Genomic DNA, 18,045 nt, shown 5'->3' with positions numbered 1-18,045 from the left:
ATTTTGTCTTAGGGATAAATCTATTGAAACTCTTTCTATAATCCTACCAAATTATTTGTGTAATTGAGATAAGAAATACTTTCAAAAAGTTCTCATGGATTAGAGAGATGTGAAACCAAAGCGAGAAATGATATGTACGCAATCAACTGGCTATACTCTCCATGGTTACAGTATTTATGTCCAAATTCAAGAGAGGTGATTTTCTTCAAGCAGTAAAAGCGTTCCCTCTTTTTCTTCTTCTTCTTGGTAATTGAAAATTTCTTCGAAAAAGCAAACAACATCTAAGAAAGCGAAGAACATTTAATAGAGATTTAGTCAAGATTTCCATAACTAAAGAGGGTTTGACATTACTCCGTATTAATTTAGGAGCCATTGATCTTTTCATAAAGTATTAGAGGAGTTTCTACCCAAAATGCCAATCCAAAATGTCAATTTTTATTTAGGTAGCCAAAAAATATATCAACACTCTTAACGACCTAACCAAAATGGCTATTCAATACACAGTGAAGGCGGAAAGAGAGAACATGTCGAGTGCTGTAGTGACTCGCTGAGTGCTGCGATTCATTGCAGCAAATGTGAGAAATATTGAGCGTAGTGCGAGGCTGCTTGAGATGCTCCTCGCATATTGTTTTACTGTAGGGGGAGAAGGGTATTGGCGCTTAACTTAGCCATGCTTTTTGGCTCCACCCATTCTCCTAGAGAGATGGTACCCTTGTATTTTGATTCCTCGTGTTGGTCACTAAGGCTCTATTTGGAACTTAAGGAAATGAAAGAAAGGAAAACTTAAAAAAAAAAATTGGTTGAAAGAAAAAGAGAGAAGAAAATAAAATAATTTTATGTTTTGTGAATAGTAAATTTTATCTCTCATTTTTCTTCCATTTTATTTTCTTTTCCTTTCTCTCATTTTTCTTGAGTTTCAAACAGAGCCTAAAATTTCTGACATTACTCGGAGAATGGTATTGAGCTTGCAAAATTTATAAAGACATATCTTTTAATTTAATTGTCTACCGGGCATCTCCAACCCTTTCATCAAATTTCAATTCGAGGAAAAATTGGTTAAAAACGAGTTCCAATCATTTCTGTCAAACATGTGCCTAATCAAATCACGAAATTTATTTATTGAATCGAGGCTGTATCAAATCCTCCACCTATTCCTAAAAAAAAAAAACAAAAGGATTTCCCACCCCTTGTTTGATGTAGTAGTACGGTACTAAAAAAGGAAGGTAAAAAAAGACCTGTCCTTATAAAAGGGAAGTATTTTGTTCTTGTCTTATGACGAGAGGTAGGATTTATCCAGTCCCCTGCCGCCTTCACAAAAACGACTTCCGAGGGTTTATTAAGGTGGGGGGTTTTGATTTCGTTTGAACAAACAAATAAAGGAGGAGAGAAGATAGAGGCGGCACTGGCACTGGCACTGGCACTGGCAGCGGAGGAGGAGGAGGTGGTTGTGCCTGCGTAAATGACTACTCCAACTCCTACAAGAATTCTTCCCGCACCGCCTTGTTACTATGCGACCTATAATTCCCCACGGGCACCACCCAACAACAATTCCGGTTCTTACTACAATATTGGTACCTGCAGCAATCTTTCCCTTGTTCTTCCCTCCTCCTCTAAAATCAACCTCGCTCTTTGGTACAAATCTTCTTGCTCTCCCCCCAAAATCAATATTTTCCTCTGCTGCTGTAATCATAATAATCATCTTCCTCCTCTTCCCCTGGAGCCCAACGGCGTCGACTCTCAGGACTCTTGTACCCTAAAACAACAAGAAGAAGAAGAAGAAGAAGCAACAGCAACAGCAACAGCAGCAGCGAGAGAAGCAATCTCGGAAATTCTTCTAGAGTTTGGGGCTTCCAAGGAGGACTCCATTGACATTGCTCTGCGATCACCTAAATACTTGGCCATGCTTGTTGATAGCGTTCGCGAATTAGATGACCTCTCCCTCTGGGATTCCTTGACCAGAAGGACCGGCAGCCAAGAAGAAGAATCAATTCCCCTCTCATTAAAAGATAAGGTGTACTACATGGCCAAGGAGAAAGCCGACAAAGGCAAGATTCCCTTTCTGGAGAGCCTCGGCCTTGGTCTTCCATCCGCTACACATTTGGCACGTCGTCTCTCTTCCCAGACGCTTCCTAACCTCATTACCAAGGTACTCCCTTCCCTTCCCTTCCCTTCCCTTCCCTTGCATACTGCTTCTGTTTCCTACTACGTACTAGTATTGCGTTACTCGTCGTTTTGTTTTCCTGAAACTGAAAAAGACCAAGAATATCAGCGTACAACTTCAAATAATCTCCTCACTAACATTGGGCTACAAGAAGAAATACTCAAGGGTCTTCATGTTTTCACGAATTGCTTTTCTTATGAAAAACAATTGCGTTTCATAGATCAGAGTAACCTTCCTAACTTGTGTTCCCATTGAAACCAAATGCCATACTTAATGCTCTTACTAGATAATGCACCAAGACAGTACGGGTAGGTAAAACACACACAGAAGAATATGGAAACTACGAGACCTAATGATTATTCAATACCCAAGACCTAACTCGTTTTCCCTCTTAATGCTTGAAAACATCCAAATTAGAAGATTACACTTACCCTGCACTAAAGATTCCTTACCTGTGTAACTTTGCACAATTCCCACCATTAGATTTTTCTCAATGTTTGTTGAACTTCAAAGCTGGTTTTCATCCAACCGTATTCTCGTCTTCATCATATTCATTGTTTTATTTTAGTTGGCTAGGGGAGTTGCTTATTCTGCATTTGCTTGCAGGTTAAGTACGTGAAAGAAATGTTCTTTCCTAACAGTGACGATGGAGGGCTTATTGGGAAGAAGGCTCGCCGTATGATGATGTACCTATCAATCCCTATTGATGAGGACGTGGAGCAAACCTTATCATTTTTTGAGAAGGTTAGTACATCTTTATGCATGTCCTTTTTTTAGTCCTTCAATGCTTACAAGATAGACGTATCTTGTGGTTCTTTGTTAGTTATTCTTTATGTTTCATGCAATATGAGATGCTTCATTGATGTGTTTTTTTTATGTTTAACTGATGTGCTTTAGTAAATAGGGTTTCAATATTATGTTGTAGGTTGAAGCAAGGCGTGGAGGTTTGGACATGTTGGGGTCCAGAGATGCCACTTTTCAATACCTCATTGAATCATTTCCACGTCTTCTTTTGCTATCATTGGAGTACCATATGAAGCCAATGGTGAACTTCCTTGAAAGTATAGGAGTGCCTAGAGGATGCTCGAGGAGTATTCTTATATTGTTTCCACCGATTCTTTTCTACGACATTGAGAAGGATATTAAACTGAGTATCCAAGCTTTTAAGAAGGTATCAATTTTGTTTTTGATGCCAACCTCCTTTTTTGTGTTGAGTGCATCTAGAATGTTATGATCAATGGAGTTTCACATGTAACATATAGTTTGTAGTGAAATTTGCAGTAAAGTTTGTTCTTGATAACCTTTTCTGTAAATACACTTTCTTGGGTATTTTGAGTATTGGTGTGTTAATATAATTAAGAATATGGCAGTTAACTGTTTTTTAACATCAAGGCATACATATGTTATCCCTGCTTGGGCTCATGTTATAATATTTTAACTCAACAACAATTTTACTTTGAAAACATATTGCTTGAGGAGCATACTTCTTGGTTTCTTGAGCTGACTCTTTATTTTACAACACAATGACCCTAACTTATAGGACTATAGATCCATGTAAATGTTGGTCTCGGTTTTCCCCTTTTGAAGGTAAATCGGCAACTTATTTGTGAAATATTATGAGATCTAATGTTGTGAGCAAATGCCTGAACCACTTCCAATAACATTGTTATAAGTGACATTGAATAACTCCGCCTAGTTTGTGCTTAGAGCCTTATCTTTATTCCCTAACCGGTCCCAAGTCCGGATAAAGGAGGAGGGTTGTGCGTTAGGTAGCTGACAGCCAGCATGTAAAAAAACCCGTCAGATCTCTATGACATGAATCCAAATATGATAACGAAACATGCTAAGGCGTTCCCTTTAAGCGACGCGTTGTGCCTGCCTTCGGGTGCTTCGAAAAATGAGCAAGGGGCGCCACACCGGCACCCGGGCGTGGTGATAAGTGAGCAAGCGTTCCCGTGTGTACCTGGATGAGCATGGGTAAAAAAGCTAGCCCAGGATTATAGGATTCGTTTAGCAACTTGGAATATAGGGACATTGACGGGTAAGACTAGGGAGCTAGTTGACACCATGCTTAGGAGGAAGATTAGTATAGCTTGTCTTCAGGAAACTAAGTGGGTAGGGGAGAAAGCTAGGGAAATAGAGAACACAGGTTATAAGCTCTACTATACGGGTAAGAATAGACATAGAAATGGAGTAGGTATCGTAATAGATAAATACCTAAAAGATTCGGTAGTTACAGTCAAGAGGGAAGGAGATCGGATTATTTTAGTTAAGCTTGCGATCGGAGGGAGCATAGTTAATATTATTAATGCTTACGCACCCCAAGTAGGTTTGGATGATTGCACTAAAGAGCAATTCTGGGAGCAGATGAATGACGTAGTTCAAGATATACCTTTTGGGGAGAAGTTACTTATAAGAGGCGATTTCAATGGCCATGTGGGAGTGCATAAGCAAGGGTATGAGAAGGTGCATGGTGGCTTTGGTTTTGGTGACCTTAACGAAGGTGGTCGGAGGATTTTAGATTTTGCAGTAGCTTTTGACCTTATAGTGGGAAATACCCTCTATAGGAAGCGAGAAGAGCATTTAATTACCTTTAAGAGTGGAGCCAATAGAAGCCAAATTGACTACTTTCTCGCTAGAGGTGCGGACCGCTTGACATGTAAGGATTGTAAGGTTATTCCCGGAGAGTGTCTAGTGGCACAACATAGACTTTTGGTGTTAGATATTAGTCTCAAGGGGAATATTAGGAGGACGAAGGAAACTAGATGCCCACGAACTAAGTGGTGGGGCCTAAGAGGGGAGAAACTAGAGGTATTCAAGGAAAGAATGTCTCAAGAAGTACAGTGGAGAGTGGAAGGAGATAGTGACAATATGTGGAATACCATAGCTGACGGTATTAGAAGAATATCGAGAGAAGTTCTCGAGGAGTCGAAGGGAAAAGGTCCAATTTCTAAGGAGACATGGTGGTGGAATGATGATGTTCAAACCAAGGTAAAAGCCAAGAAGGAGTGCTTTAAAAAGTGGCAAAACGACCGGAATGAGAAAAATTTTCAGGGTTATAAACAAGCTAGCAAAGAAGCTAAGAAAGCTGTTAGGGATGCTAAGTTGAAAGCCTATGAGAATTTCTACGCTAGACTCGATAGTAAAGATGGAGAAAATGTTATTTATAAACTTGCCAAGTTGTGAGAAAGGAAAGCTAAAGACGTTTCTCAAGTTAAGTTATAAAAAATATTGATTCGGTGGTGTTGGTAAAAGACGAGGCGATCAGGGATAGATGGAAGTCGTATTTCGAGAAGTTGCTAAATGAGAAACATGAAGGAGGCTTTGGTGGGGAGGAAGAGTATGTACCTGGTGAGAATATAGAATATGAATTTTATCGGAGAATACAAAAGTTCGAAGTGGCCAAAGCTTTGAAAATGATGAAACCGGGTAAGGCCTTAGGACCAGATGGTATCCCTATTGAAGTGTGGAAAAGTCTAGGTGACCTGGGGGTGACTTCGTTGACAAAGTTGTTTAACAAGATTATTATGACGAGGAAGATGCCCGACGAATGGAGAAGGAGCACTCTAGTACCTATCTATAAGAATAAAGGGGATATCCAAAGCTGCAACAACTATAGAGGTATTAAATTGATGAGTCATACGATGAAGTTGTGGGAAAGAGTTATTGAGCATCGCTTGAGGATGGTGACTACGGTGTCAGAGAAACGGTTTGGGTTCATGCCTGGAAGATCAACCATGGAAGCTATCTACTTATTAAGGAGAATGGTAGAAAAACATCAAGCAAAGAAAAAGGATCTCCATATGGTTTTCATAGACTTAGAAAAGGCTTATGATAGGGTGCCTAGAGACATCATATGGTGGGTTCTGGAGAGAAAGAGAGTGACCAAACGGTATATCAAGGTGATTAGAGACATGTACGAAGGTGCCGTCACTACCATTCGATCACCAGTAGGGGAAACGAGTGAATTTCCAATCACTGTAGAATTGCATCAAGGGTCAGCCTAGAGCCTGTACCTTTTTGCCTTAGTTATGGATGAATTGACTAGACAATTTCAGGAGGATATCCCATGGTGTATGATGTTTGCAGATGACATTGTCCTCGTAGATGAGACCGCTAGAGGTGTTAATACAAAATTAGAAATTTGGAGGGGAGCATTAGAGTCAAAGGGTTTTCGAATAAGTAGGAGTAAAACTGAGTATATGGGGTGCAAGTTTAGTGGTACCAGCAGTGCTCACGAAGAAAGAGTGATGATCTAAGACCAGGAGATACCTAAGAGTGATCATTTTAGATACTTAGGATCACTCATTAGTAGAGATGGAGAGATTGCCGATGATGTGACCCATAAGATTCAAGTGGAGTGGTTCAAGTGGAGGAGTGTTACTGGTGTACTGTGTGACAAGAGGGTACCCATAAAATTGAAGGAAAAATTCTATGTAACTGCCATTAGACCAGCGATGCTTTACGGGACAGAATGCTGGCCTATTAAGAAACAACAGGTGAACAAGGTGAGTGTAGCAGAAATGAGAATGTTGAGGTGGATGTGTGGTAAGACTAGAAGTGACAGGATTAGAAATGAAACGGTTCGTGAGATGGTAGGTGTAGCACCCATAGAAGAGAAGTTGAGGGAAAATAGGCTAAGATGGTTTTGGCATGTCTACCATAGACTAGGAGATGCAGTAGTTAAGAGAGCAGATATGATAGTTTTGGGTAGCAATGCTACGGGGAGGGGTAGACCTAAATTGACATTAGATGCTGTGGTACGCAACGATATGAGTATAGTAGGTTTGTGTGAACAAATGGCTCTTGACAGAGCTCAATGGAGGAAAATGATTTATGTAGCCGACCCCAAGTGATTGGGACTTAAGGCTCGGTTTGGTTTGGTTTGGTATAAGTGACATTGAATCTTTTTGCCTGCGGGTAACACAGCCCACAGGAGTGTCTGGGGTTTGTGGACTATTCATGTATTGTTTCCAATTGGCTTGTAGGCAGTCGTAAGTATGCTCTCTATAAGTTCCATGAGCTTCATGTCGAGCGAAAAATACTGCCTTGGGGTTACAAAGTATGATGTTGCTTGTCCTAATTGCTTAGCCAACTGATCGTTGAGTTGGCACGCATTTTATGTCTCTGGGGTATGCCCCTCAGCTTTTATTTTGCTTGTTTCAATACAATTTTAATTTCTGCTCTTGAAGTCTATTGATTCAATGAGCCAGAACATATTTCCTGAGCTTATGCTAATTAATTAGTTCAATGGGCCTCAGCCCATGAAGAAGAAATGGTTGTCTTAGATTTATATGATTTTATTTTAAATTGCTTAGCCTATGAGCTAATTGAGTTGCAATGCATGATACTTCTTGGCCGTGTCTTTTTGGCTTTGGTTCATCAAGAAATTTCTCAACTAAAGCCTAGTCAATATAACTTTTTTGTTATGACATCTATCGGTCGTAGAAACAATGTTCTCGTCGTGTGGATGTGCCTTGCTGCTATAACGGTATCATTAACCACTATCTCTACCATCATAATAACTGTAACACTCACACAATCACACACTCCCCTGCCAATACTGATATTGAACTACTCCCTCCGTCCCACTTTGTTTGTCCCCTTTTTTGACTCGTTGACGTTCCAAATTGTTTGTCCAATTTGAAGTTGCCTCTTAAAAGTTCCATTATTGCACTTTCTCTTTTTAAAAAATTGTGATTGGAGAATGTGCACCCTTATTTAATGCTCAAAAAGTTAGGGGTATTCTTGGAAAATAAAAGCTTTTCAATGGTAATCATTAAAGTCCCCATCACAAGTTGTAATCCCAAAAATGGACAATCAAATTGAGATGGGGGGAGTATCGTAGTTAAATTAATGTTTTATGTTGTTGACATGCTGTTTGCTTATTATTTAGCTTCTGTCTACAATGGGTTTTTCAGGTAGGTGCAGGTATCGAAGATTTTGCTGGGATGTTGCTGAATTATCCATGGATTCTTTCTAGAAGCATTCAAGAAAACTATGAAGAGATCCGTTTTTTCTTTGAGAGGGAGAAGGTAGCTTGCCAAGGTTTGCCGACAATATGCTTGTCACTATGCCTGACAAAATCTTAAGAGTTTTTCCTTGGTGGATGTGATATGCTTCTGTTACATGCTAGACAAGGTTGTAAAGTACTAGACTATACTTGAGTGTTTGATGTGAAGATTGATCCTTATTTTCCATCATATTTTATTGAACAAATGGAAATCCAAAGGATCATGTCATGCCAAATGGCTCATTCCAATACCAATATTCAAAGCTCGTGATTTTTATTGCGTACGTTGTTACTTTAAGTGGGCTAAGGTGATCGATATCTCTTTGGAGCAGTAATAGTGGTTGGCTACTAGACTTTGTCTGCTTTTTACCACTTTGCTACTTTCCCTTTTCCTGCATCTTTTGGTGTGGATGCATGTGGGTGTTTGTATGTGCCATCAGATTTTGTCTAGCTTTTCTATCTCCTTACTTAACAAGACACAATGGCTAGTAGTTGTTACTAGATATGTTGTTATGGTTTTTATGTATATTTTTATACAGGTACCAAAAGTCAGCGTTGATCTGGCAATCAAAAGCTGGCCTCTTCTTTTGGGTTGTTCGGTGAGCAAGCTGAAGGTGATGGTGGAACAGTTTGGGGAGTTAGGTGTTAGGAACAAGAAGTTGGGTCGGGTGATCACAAGAAGTCCTCAGCTATTACTACGGAAACCTCAAGAAGTTCTGCAGGTCAGTACTCGAAACAGTTTTCCTGTTAGTAGTTTCTATGGGGGAAAAGTTTCCCTAATACTTAGAAGCTTTTATGTCATCACCCTTATTCCATTATCACTACGTGTTTCCAATTATGCAATAACCCGTTGCTCATCCTTTTTGTAATCTTGAACTTTAAGTTATGATTCACGTCGTCATTCTTTTCATCTTTTTCACCACGCTTTGTTTGCTTTCCTTGTTTGATTTGTCTTGTTAACTGAAAGTATGTCTTGTTGTCATTCCTGTGAAAATTATAACGTGTTCCGATGAATAATAATTGTCTAGGTAGCAAGGACATGGATAGGATACGCGACATGATACTAACACGACATTGACGTGCCAAACACTTGTTTAGAAAAGATTCAAGACAAACCTTAACAATATATGACTTAGTAACTTTTAATATATGCTCTATTTGGAGGTGACAAGCACATGACAATACGTTACATTAAAAATAAAGTTAATCACACGTTATTTAAAAAAATGTGCCATAAATACTGATATCATAGATGAAGTATATGACCGAAACGCAAAATTCATCAAATTGTTAAGTCCACTAGGCGAGAAGTCAACTGTCTTTTCTCTAGGTTTTCTTATTTTGTCCTTGTCATAGTGATAGACGGATAGACATTTTGGTCCCCATGTATCTAAAGATTCGCTTGGAAAAGTGTTCTGAAAGTGTTGGTTGGGGTGTCCAACATTAACATGCAAACCATCTTAGAAGTGTCCAGGTGTCTGGGACGATAGTTCACACCCTTAGGCATGTGGGTGTATCAATGAAAGTTTTATCGTGCCTCTTGGGTTTGTGACATTCTTGTCGTTTTGCTCGAATGTTAATGAAGTGATTAGGATGAACATATGTTTGATACCATATGCACGTAGTCGATATGATTATGAAGATTGGAGAAGTGTTTGTGGCCTTTTCTGATGATTTTTTCACTGTGTTGAGTTATGACTAGTGGTCGGCACAAAGGTCATTTTTAATGCAATTGATACAGCTTCATTGTATTTGCTATCTGAATTGTCAGATTGTTTAATTTCTTGGTGAAAAAACTATGTCTCGAAAAATTCAGGTGGTTTCGTTCTTGAAAGATTTGGGACATGAAGAGGAAACCATTGGCAGCTTAATTGGTCGCCGTCCTGATATCTTCGCTGCAAGCATTGAGAAAACTCTCAAGAAGAAACTTGATTTCCTTGCTACGGTTGGCGTCTCTGAAAGCCATCTTCCACGGGTTATCAGGAAATATCCAGGGCTTTTTCTATGTGCCGTTGACAGAGCTATGCTTCCTCGGTAATATTCTGAATTCTCGAGTAGCATACTCCTGTTAATAATCTTGCTGATTAACTTGGTGTAAAGTTCCATAGGATTGTTGAAAACATGAAGTCAACAAATTATTGAGAGACTGGCTTTTTTGACGAGTCTGGGTATGGATTGGAGCCAGTCCGAGCCCGAGAACGTCAGCACCTTTGGCAGATCAACTTTTTAGATTTGCCACCACTCACAAACCGAACATTCAATCTGAGGGAGAAAATCAGACTGAACGGGTATATGAAGTCTGACCCTTTGATTAGTGAAATGCCGACGTGGCAGAATCTGGGTGCTCGGACTAGACTCTCAATCTATACTGGGAATGCGTTAGAGAAGCCAAGTTCAATCATCAAACACTATGTTAGGTGCAATGTGTTCACATTGTTCTGTAACAATTATCAGTCTTCTTTGTAAACTCATGGCCAGCAATATTGTTGGAGCCAGAGATGACAGAACTTCCAATTCACTGATGCGACCTATGTCGAATATGGGTCATTTCGAAATAGATTATCTTGAGCTTGTTGGCAAGAGTGCTTGCCCTTGCCTTGTACAAATTTGTAGTGCAAGTAGCAGAAAAAACCGAAACAATGGGTGTTATAGCCTTTAGTGCCTGGTTTAACACGTCAAGTTCGAGGCAAATAGTCATAAAATTACTTTCTGACTCACTCACTTAGATGTGTTTTGGCAGAATGAAGTACTTACTGGAGATCGGGCTGTCAGAGAGGGATGTTGCATTTATGGTCCGCAGGTTCTCACCACTTCTAGGCTACGATATTGACACGGTTTTGAGGCCCAAGGTGGAATTCCTTGTGAACATCATGGAAAAGCCGTTGAAGAATGTGGTGGAGTATCCAAGGTACTTCAGTTACTCATTGAAGAAGAAGATAAAGCCCAGATATTGGTTGCTAAAGAGAAGGAAGGTTGAATGTAGCTTGAAAGATATGTTAGGTAAGAATGATGAGGAATTTTCATCTGAGTTTTTGGATGTTGAAAGGATGCTTGCTTCCCCTTATCTTGAAAAGGTGGCAGATATGCTGTGTAAGAATGATGGTGGTTGAAGATGTGTGTCAGGTTTGAAGGAATGAAGAGGAATTTGCGTAGTGTTTCTAGGTGTTAGAAGGATGCTTATTTCAAAGCTTAGGCTATTAGGAAATGGGCCCTACTATGCAGATCAAGCCATTCAACACCCTTCCTTATGTGCTACCTTGTCTTGCACGTGGAGATGCAAACATCCATACATATTGCGAAAGAGAGTATAGGGGTGAAACATGATACAATCGGGAAACAAATGGAAACGGAGAGACTTGAACCCAAGACCTCTGCTCCCAAAAGTTCTTAAGCTATTAGCAAATGAGCCCAACAATGTATATTATGGTATTCAACAGTCCATTCCCTTGATCTTCAAATAGTGATGGAGGACAGGAGGAATGTAACTTCAAATATTTGTTCGGTTAGAGGTGCGGATCAATTGCCCTCCCCTATGCTTCTAGGAGTACTGATAGATGATTCTGCTCCTTTGTGCTCCTGTATCTATGAAAAGGTGGCAAGCTTTGTAAAAAAGAAAGGACAGTTGTTGTTGGTGGTTGTTTATCTTCAGTTTCAGAGCGAAACTTCTTCTTAATTTCTTGTTTTTTGATACTACAGGAGAGATTCATAGAAGACAAGGCCTATTATGTCCAGAAAGTTGAGGGCAAAGTTGTTGGGTCCAGCTGCTCAAACTTTTATCATAGGACCGGAGTATAAGGTTGTTCTTTTTCTATCCTCTCATGTGGAAACAAACGTGAGTGATGCAAGAATAATGTGTACGTTTGTTTGTACGTACTATTAATATTTCTACATCATGGGATTATATTAGTATTTAAGATAAAGGGACTAAGCAAATTGTTGAAATATCCTTTCTGATGATTTGGCTTTGACTTCTAAATAAAGGTCAGGAAAAATGATTTTGGCACTCCAATTTTTTATCATGACACTCCAAAATTTGTCTTTTAGTGTGCTTGCTATGTATAATTTTTATACTAAAAAATAGGTATTGGAGTGTCATCATAAAAAATTGGAGTGCCAAAATCATTTGCCTAAAGGTTATAGGTCTACATGAAAATTTGGACAATAATAGGTTTGGATAATTTGCCTTCGGCCTTGTTCGATAAAGAGATTTGGATGGTGGGATTGGATTTTAACTTTTTAATTCACAATCATACAACTCCTATGTACTTCCGTGTCCAAAACGGGAAATTAAACCACTTGTAGAATAAATTTTAATTAATTTGTTTGCATCTCAAATTTTAAATCCGTAATGGAAGATATACTATGTCTTTCCTTGCAGAGGGACGACAAATTTAAGGCTATGTTTGGAATCTTGTGGAAAGAAGTTGTTTGGTTCGGACGAAAAGAGAAAAGGAAAAGGAAAATTTCAAACACAAGTTACACAAGTTCAATTTTTCTTTACCTTCTCATTTCCCTCATAATCACCTTCCCTTCTTTTCTTGTTCTTTCCCTAAGTTCCAAATGTCAATATATACTATTCTATTGAGCTTTTCTCAAGTCTTCAAAACTGTTTATCTCCATGGGTTAGTACTCATCCTGAATCCCTGATGAAGAAAAATGTTTCACTTTGACCGATTTAAACTTCGCAGCAAAGTTCACAGTGATGCAGTTTTTCAACTAATCTTCGCCACTTTCAAACAAATGTGAATTTTTGCTTTTGTCTCCTTTTTGTTTCCCGGGCAAACACTCTCCTATTTTGTTGTTACTTGTTAGTCCATGCATTAAATGGGCACGACCTAGTGTACTAAATATATAAATAATCAAATCGATTTTGTTCGGTGTAGATATAATAGTATTTTTTTAATTATCGTGGTGTAGAAATCTTTTAAACCGCAATTGAACCGACAAAATTGACAAGCTATTATTTAGTTTGGTGGTGGTTTGTTTGCTTTTTAGTAGGGTTTTTTTTTTTCTTCAATAACTAGGGTTGCGTTTCTTTCTCTTCATTTTCCCACCAATTTCTACTTTGTAGTTGGTTTCTCGGTCATCTAGCTGCATAAAGTAATTTTTGTCCACGCAGTGCTCTTTACCTAAAGTGCTAGAGTCACTTGGTTGGTATCGGTCAATCTGTATAAGAAGCCTTGTCAATTGTGGAACTACTGTGATAGTTGTATACATGCACTGCTTCGGCGACACTTGACTATCCAATCAATTTATTGCTGGTGTATCCTTTATTTTTTAAATGTGTAATTTGTCTCATCTGTATGAAATAGGTCTTTTTATCCAATGCACGTACAAGGTGAGTTGTAATGTTTATTATAGATGGATTAATACCAGTATATAGGAGTTTTTTTTTTTCACTAAAAGATAAGATAGGTACACTACGTTGTTCAACTACATGGTACACTAAATTTTGTGTGGGCCCACTACAGGTCTCACAAAAATTCAGAAAAATACTCATAAATTTTACAATATTATTTTATGGGGCCCTATAAAAAATCAGTTCCAATAAATATCGGTAAGTATTATTAATCGATTCATAGAGGCAAAATTGTGCAGTTTCGCCCCTACGAATTTAGAAATAATATTTACTGATATTTGTTAGAGCTAATGTTTTACAGGGTGCCATAAAATAATTTTTTTAAATTTATAAATATTTTTTAAAATTTTTGTGAGACCAGAGTGAGCCCCACATGAAACGTAGTGTAATAACGCAGTCTATATAGCATCTCTTTCTTTTTTTCCGAGTGGAAGGAGAATCGACACTCCATCGATCTCCATTTATTAATCGGTCGAAGAAAGTTACTGATAAAGATTAATTAATATCTTTATTACTCTTATTTTGTTTTGGAAATGATAATGTTAAAACCGTTTTTATTGGTGTCAAAATCATTTTTGTAAGTACCAAAACTTTAGTGCAAAAAAGACTTGTACCATTTGCAACGTACAAGACTTTTATGCACTCAACAAAAAATGATTTTGACATTATCACTATTTTTATTTTATTTTTTTTAGGACTCCTGAAGAACTTTTTAGTGTAGTTATTAAGTAAGTGTCTGTTCATTGACTGACAATCGCGTCTCCTCTGTTCTTCGTGACTGTTCGGCATGCCGCATATTCCTTCACCAACACGATCGACATGCACTCCTCCTCCTATAGGACTCCTATCCTATGTATGTCTGTATACGTGTGTGTTTTTCTTTCCTTCACTTGTTTTTTTAAGTAGCACTGGAGTAGTTATTTTTTTAGAGACGAATCTGTTGGACTCATTTTCCTGAGTTTTCAAGAGAGAGAGAGAGAGAGAGAACAATTAAAACTCAAGTTGATAATTTGTTGGGCTCAATTGCAATGCTTCTTCGGTCGGATTTCGATCATGAGATAGACGTATCCGTAAGCGAGGACGAATCTGTCCCAAGAAATAGAGTCTAACGCTAGCCTTGGTGATTTTCATCCGGGTTTACAGGTTCAATCTATTTATATAGTAGTATGACTTTCTTGAGAGTATATTTCATCCTTCTACTATCCAATTGCACAAAAAGTATACATATCTTCTACTAAACATTTTCCAGTACTTAGGTTGATTTTTCATGTTCGTTTTGTTCACATGTTTCGTTGATGGTTGGAATTAGAACCAATTTGCACATGCATGGCGGTAGTAGTAACGAAACAGAGCGCCACTGATATGAAATGAATGGGTTTGACTTTCAAGTAAATTGTTGGCTCCTTTATCACATGACATCATAATAACTGCACTTTATTGTTAGTACCTATTAATCATTTCTAACTTCTTTTTTTCTGAACTACATTCCATAATGCTGTATATTATTATTTACTTTAAAGTGGAGAATGTGCTTGTGTCTTAAGAATGTTTTGTACCTCTTGATGAGTTTAACAGTACTGCACTTATCATTATAGAAGATATGGATTAGGTCGACGTTGGTTCTGGATTTTGTCGGCATGAGATAAATTTATTATTAATCACAGGAAATAAGATACCAAGGTTTAATCAGTTGCATTGCTACTTTAAATGTCGTGGAAAGTGGATTTAAAAGAAAGCCAGAATGTATACACTACCAATTAGGATGCTGTAATGCTCAATATTTGAAGAGACTGTTGTCTTATTTCTTCTCTAACTGTTTTAGGGTTGAAGTTGCTAAGTTTCTCGGCTTGACTGTGATTTGGCCTTTTTCCACAATGGGAGCTGCTATTAGTAAAGGTGCAAAAGGCATTGGCACTCTTCTCGGAAATGCCGTTGTAGCTCCAATCAAAAGTGTTTTTGGTGGATCTTGCGAGTAAGGATTTTTCTTCTTCTTTCATTTGGGATTCACTTCTATTGGTGTCCTCAACTGATGGCACATGACATCATTCTTTCACTACTTTTGTCAAGTTTCTAAGACACACTTGTTTAATCCAAATGCAATTAATCCCGATCACAATCACACAAGTAATAATCATACATCTTATTCCCTTCTGTTCAAATACTAACAAAGCTACATATACTAGAAATTTCAGGTTAGTGAGCCACGTCTTATACTTCTACATTTGCTTGGGGTATCTTTGCATTCTGATGGCTTTTGATTTGTAGTCAAACTAGACATATGCATCACCGCAATTGGTGAATTTGGTGAAAATATATTCTCAGATACTTGTTGAGAACTGTATGACAAAAATTGCATCTGCGTATGTATAAGATTTTAATGTTTGACCTGCTTCAATAAAGATTTTTTTTCTTTTGGTGAACTTTTAGGTATACGGACCTTTCATATTGACTGAGTACTGGAACTGATTTCCTCCCTCTAAATTCTACAGGGGTGTTTGTCCAGGAATATGGGATATAACTTGTTTTATTGAGCACCTCTGTGTCTCTAATCTATTGAAACTGTTAATGGTGCTGGGGCTTTGCTACATAAGTAAGCTCTTCCTCAATCTTCTTCTTTCTTTCAGATGTTACTCTAGTTATCGATATGGTGCTCCAGTTATGGGACTGCTGGTTTAACTTCTGGTCATCTTAGATAGTAATATTCTTTATGAATTTCTTGTTGGGTTCTAAACCCATTCCTCTTCCTTGAATGCTTGTTGTTCTCTCTCTTCCAGAGCCACTACCATTGTGATTGTTTTGTTTAGTTCATTCAAGAAAGAAAGTTGGTCCTGGATCTTTGGGATAAAAAATGAACTTAAGTTGGATTTATCGTGCAAGGTTAGAGCTACAAGTGAAGCCTTAATTAGTTGACTTAGTTTGAGTTTCGTGTGATAGTTAATCATTGATTTGTTGTTTCTTCTTTGTGGACAGTTTTGCTGGTTTTCTATCTCATGTTCCAGGTGGGAATCTGCCAATGCATTGCGAGAAGCCTTTGCAAGATGTGTTGGGCTGCGTGTCAGACATACTGGTTTTTATTCGAATATATCACCTGTTTTGTTTGGCACAAGTTAAAGAACACCAATCGGGTAAACCGTCGGCGTAGGCGCTGCTTTCGTGACGTTGAGGTAGGGTGTTCTTCAGATGGCGAAACTGTGTCTTTAGAGGTTGATCAAAGTTTCAATACGAGGAAGTTACGTAGAAAAAGAAAGGATAGGGTGGAGAGCTCATTCTACCCTTCAAGGCAAAATAGGTATGCCAATGACAGTCACCGCAACCACCCTCGTTTTAAGGGCGACAGATATCAAAGATTTAAGTACTCAAGACAGCTTCAAATGAGGAAGCTGAGTAATATTCGAAGAGAATCGACTTTGTTTAAGAAGAGAGGGTTCAGGTGATCATCATATAGCAATAATAATTTTACCTTGCTTGTATGGAGCGTATGGACTCAGTGGCAGATCCAGGAATTGTATACAGATGGGTCATCTTTCAATTATAGCCTTGATCAAACAACAGACAGTGAAGAACATTAAGAAAAAAAATTAACGGAATACTCCTTCCGTCCCAATTTAAATGCTCCACACCGAAATTTGTGCAATTTTGAACTACAAAAAAAAAACATATTTCTGCATATTATTATTTTTATTCAATATTGCATGAATTTTTGTATGGACTATGGAGCATTTAAATTGGGACGGAGACAGTAATAGTTTATTACATTTAGTTGTGTAACTATGATAGAAAGTTATTTGTTGGCATTGTGGTACATGTAACCTGTATGATATTAAGTTCTTGGTTCAACTCCTGCTAGCAGCAAGATGGAAGGTTTTTTTTTTTTGTTTTTCAGCCGTTTGAGAATCAGCTATAAAAAGAAAAGTTGGGGGAAGCTAACAAGGTTCGAACCTACGACCTATCGCATAGAAGCCACCATTCTTACCACTGGTATAAGGTGCCAGTCTTGTTAGGTGGGTCACATGACTAGCCTGTGCTTTACTTAAATCCGCCCTTGTATGGACTGGAGGTACTTGTCAAAGGAAATGTGGTGGTTCTCTCGTTTGGAAGATGAATGGTTATGTAGAATTTATATGAATGTTTCTAGTAAGTGGAATTTCAAATCTCCCGGTTTAATTTAAAATCATACCTTTTAACCACAAGATTATTCTCTAGTCATGAATACAATAGATTATCAAACACGTAACATACATTAATTGGATTAAACCTTTCCATTAATGTGTGGATTCTATGGATTGCAGTTATTGCCAGGAGATGGATGTGTTTCTCTCTTTTGAAAGATGCACAATGGATTGACAAAAGAGGACTCAACGTACTAGATTGTATCTCTCGAGTGTATAAGAACATTACTCGTAAAAACCGAATTGCGAACCTCCAGGCTTCATTTGAATGAGACCTTTAACCAAGAGATGCAGGTGTTTCTCTCTTTTGAAATATGAAGGAGGAGTTGGTAAAAGAGGACAT

General features: G+C 38.2%; 2 protein-coding genes across 4 annotated transcripts; both read left to right on the top strand.

Annotated features, from left to right (window-relative positions):
• Nucleotides 1-1,262: 1,262 nt before the first annotated feature.
• Nucleotides 1,263-12,117, top strand: LOC131336400 (transcription termination factor MTERF2, chloroplastic). Of its 2 annotated transcripts, XM_058372217.1 has the most exons (8): nucleotides 1,263-1,571; nucleotides 1,721-2,146; nucleotides 2,768-2,905; nucleotides 3,087-3,332; nucleotides 8,083-8,196; nucleotides 8,714-8,896; nucleotides 9,991-10,208; nucleotides 10,915-12,117. In XM_058372217.1, the coding sequence occupies exons 1-8, from the start codon at nucleotides 1,509-1,511 to the stop codon at nucleotides 11,282-11,284; spliced, it is 1,758 nt and encodes a 585-aa protein (XP_058228200.1). In that variant the 5' UTR covers nucleotides 1,263-1,508; the 3' UTR covers nucleotides 11,285-12,117. The 2 variants fall into 2 exon arrangements, with proteins under 2 accessions (XP_058228200.1, XP_058228199.1); XM_058372216.1 differs by having other exon boundaries at nucleotides 1,263-2,146.
• A 2,146-nt stretch (nucleotides 12,118-14,263) lies between these two features.
• Nucleotides 14,264-17,996, top strand: LOC131336083 (uncharacterized). Of its 2 annotated transcripts, none has more exons than XM_058371736.1 (5): nucleotides 14,264-14,386; nucleotides 15,356-15,505; nucleotides 16,023-16,123; nucleotides 16,504-16,963; nucleotides 17,417-17,947. In XM_058371736.1, coding segments are annotated over exons 1-5 (831 nt in total). In that variant the 5' UTR covers nucleotides 14,264-14,384; the 3' UTR covers nucleotides 17,535-17,947. The 2 variants fall into 2 exon arrangements, with proteins under 2 accessions (XP_058227719.1, XP_058227721.1); XM_058371738.1 differs by having other exon boundaries at nucleotides 14,276-14,386; nucleotides 17,823-17,996.
• Nucleotides 17,997-18,045: the final 49 nt, after the last annotated feature.

The sequence above is a fragment of the Rhododendron vialii genome, chromosome 8a (assembly GCF_030253575.1).
Source record: "Rhododendron vialii isolate Sample 1 chromosome 8a, ASM3025357v1".
Lineage (NCBI taxonomy): Eukaryota > Viridiplantae > Streptophyta > Magnoliopsida > Ericales > Ericaceae > Rhododendron > Rhododendron vialii.
Note: the sequence above shows the minus strand (reverse complement) of the source record. Positions and strands in the feature narration are given on the sequence as shown.

Excerpts from the sequence above, each read along its gene's own strand:
- LOC131336083 (XM_058371736.1), top strand. Across the intron at positions 15,506-16,022 it reads GTTTTTGGTGGATCTTGCGA|GGGTGTTTGTCCAGGAATAT; the intron begins GTAAGGATTTTT and ends TAAATTCTACAG. Across the intron at positions 16,964-17,416 it reads TTTAAGAAGAGAGGGTTCAG|CCGTTTGAGAATCAGCTATA; the intron begins GTGATCATCATA and ends TTTGTTTTTCAG.
- LOC131336400 (XM_058372216.1), top strand. The coding sequence starts at position 1,460 with ATGACTACTCCAACTCCTACAAGAATTCTTCCCGCACCGCCTTGTTAC. Across the intron at positions 8,897-9,990 it reads AACCTCAAGAAGTTCTGCAG|GTGGTTTCGTTCTTGAAAGA; the intron begins GTCAGTACTCGA and ends CGAAAAATTCAG. Across the intron at positions 10,209-10,914 it reads GACAGAGCTATGCTTCCTCG|AATGAAGTACTTACTGGAGA; the intron begins GTAATATTCTGA and ends GTGTTTTGGCAG.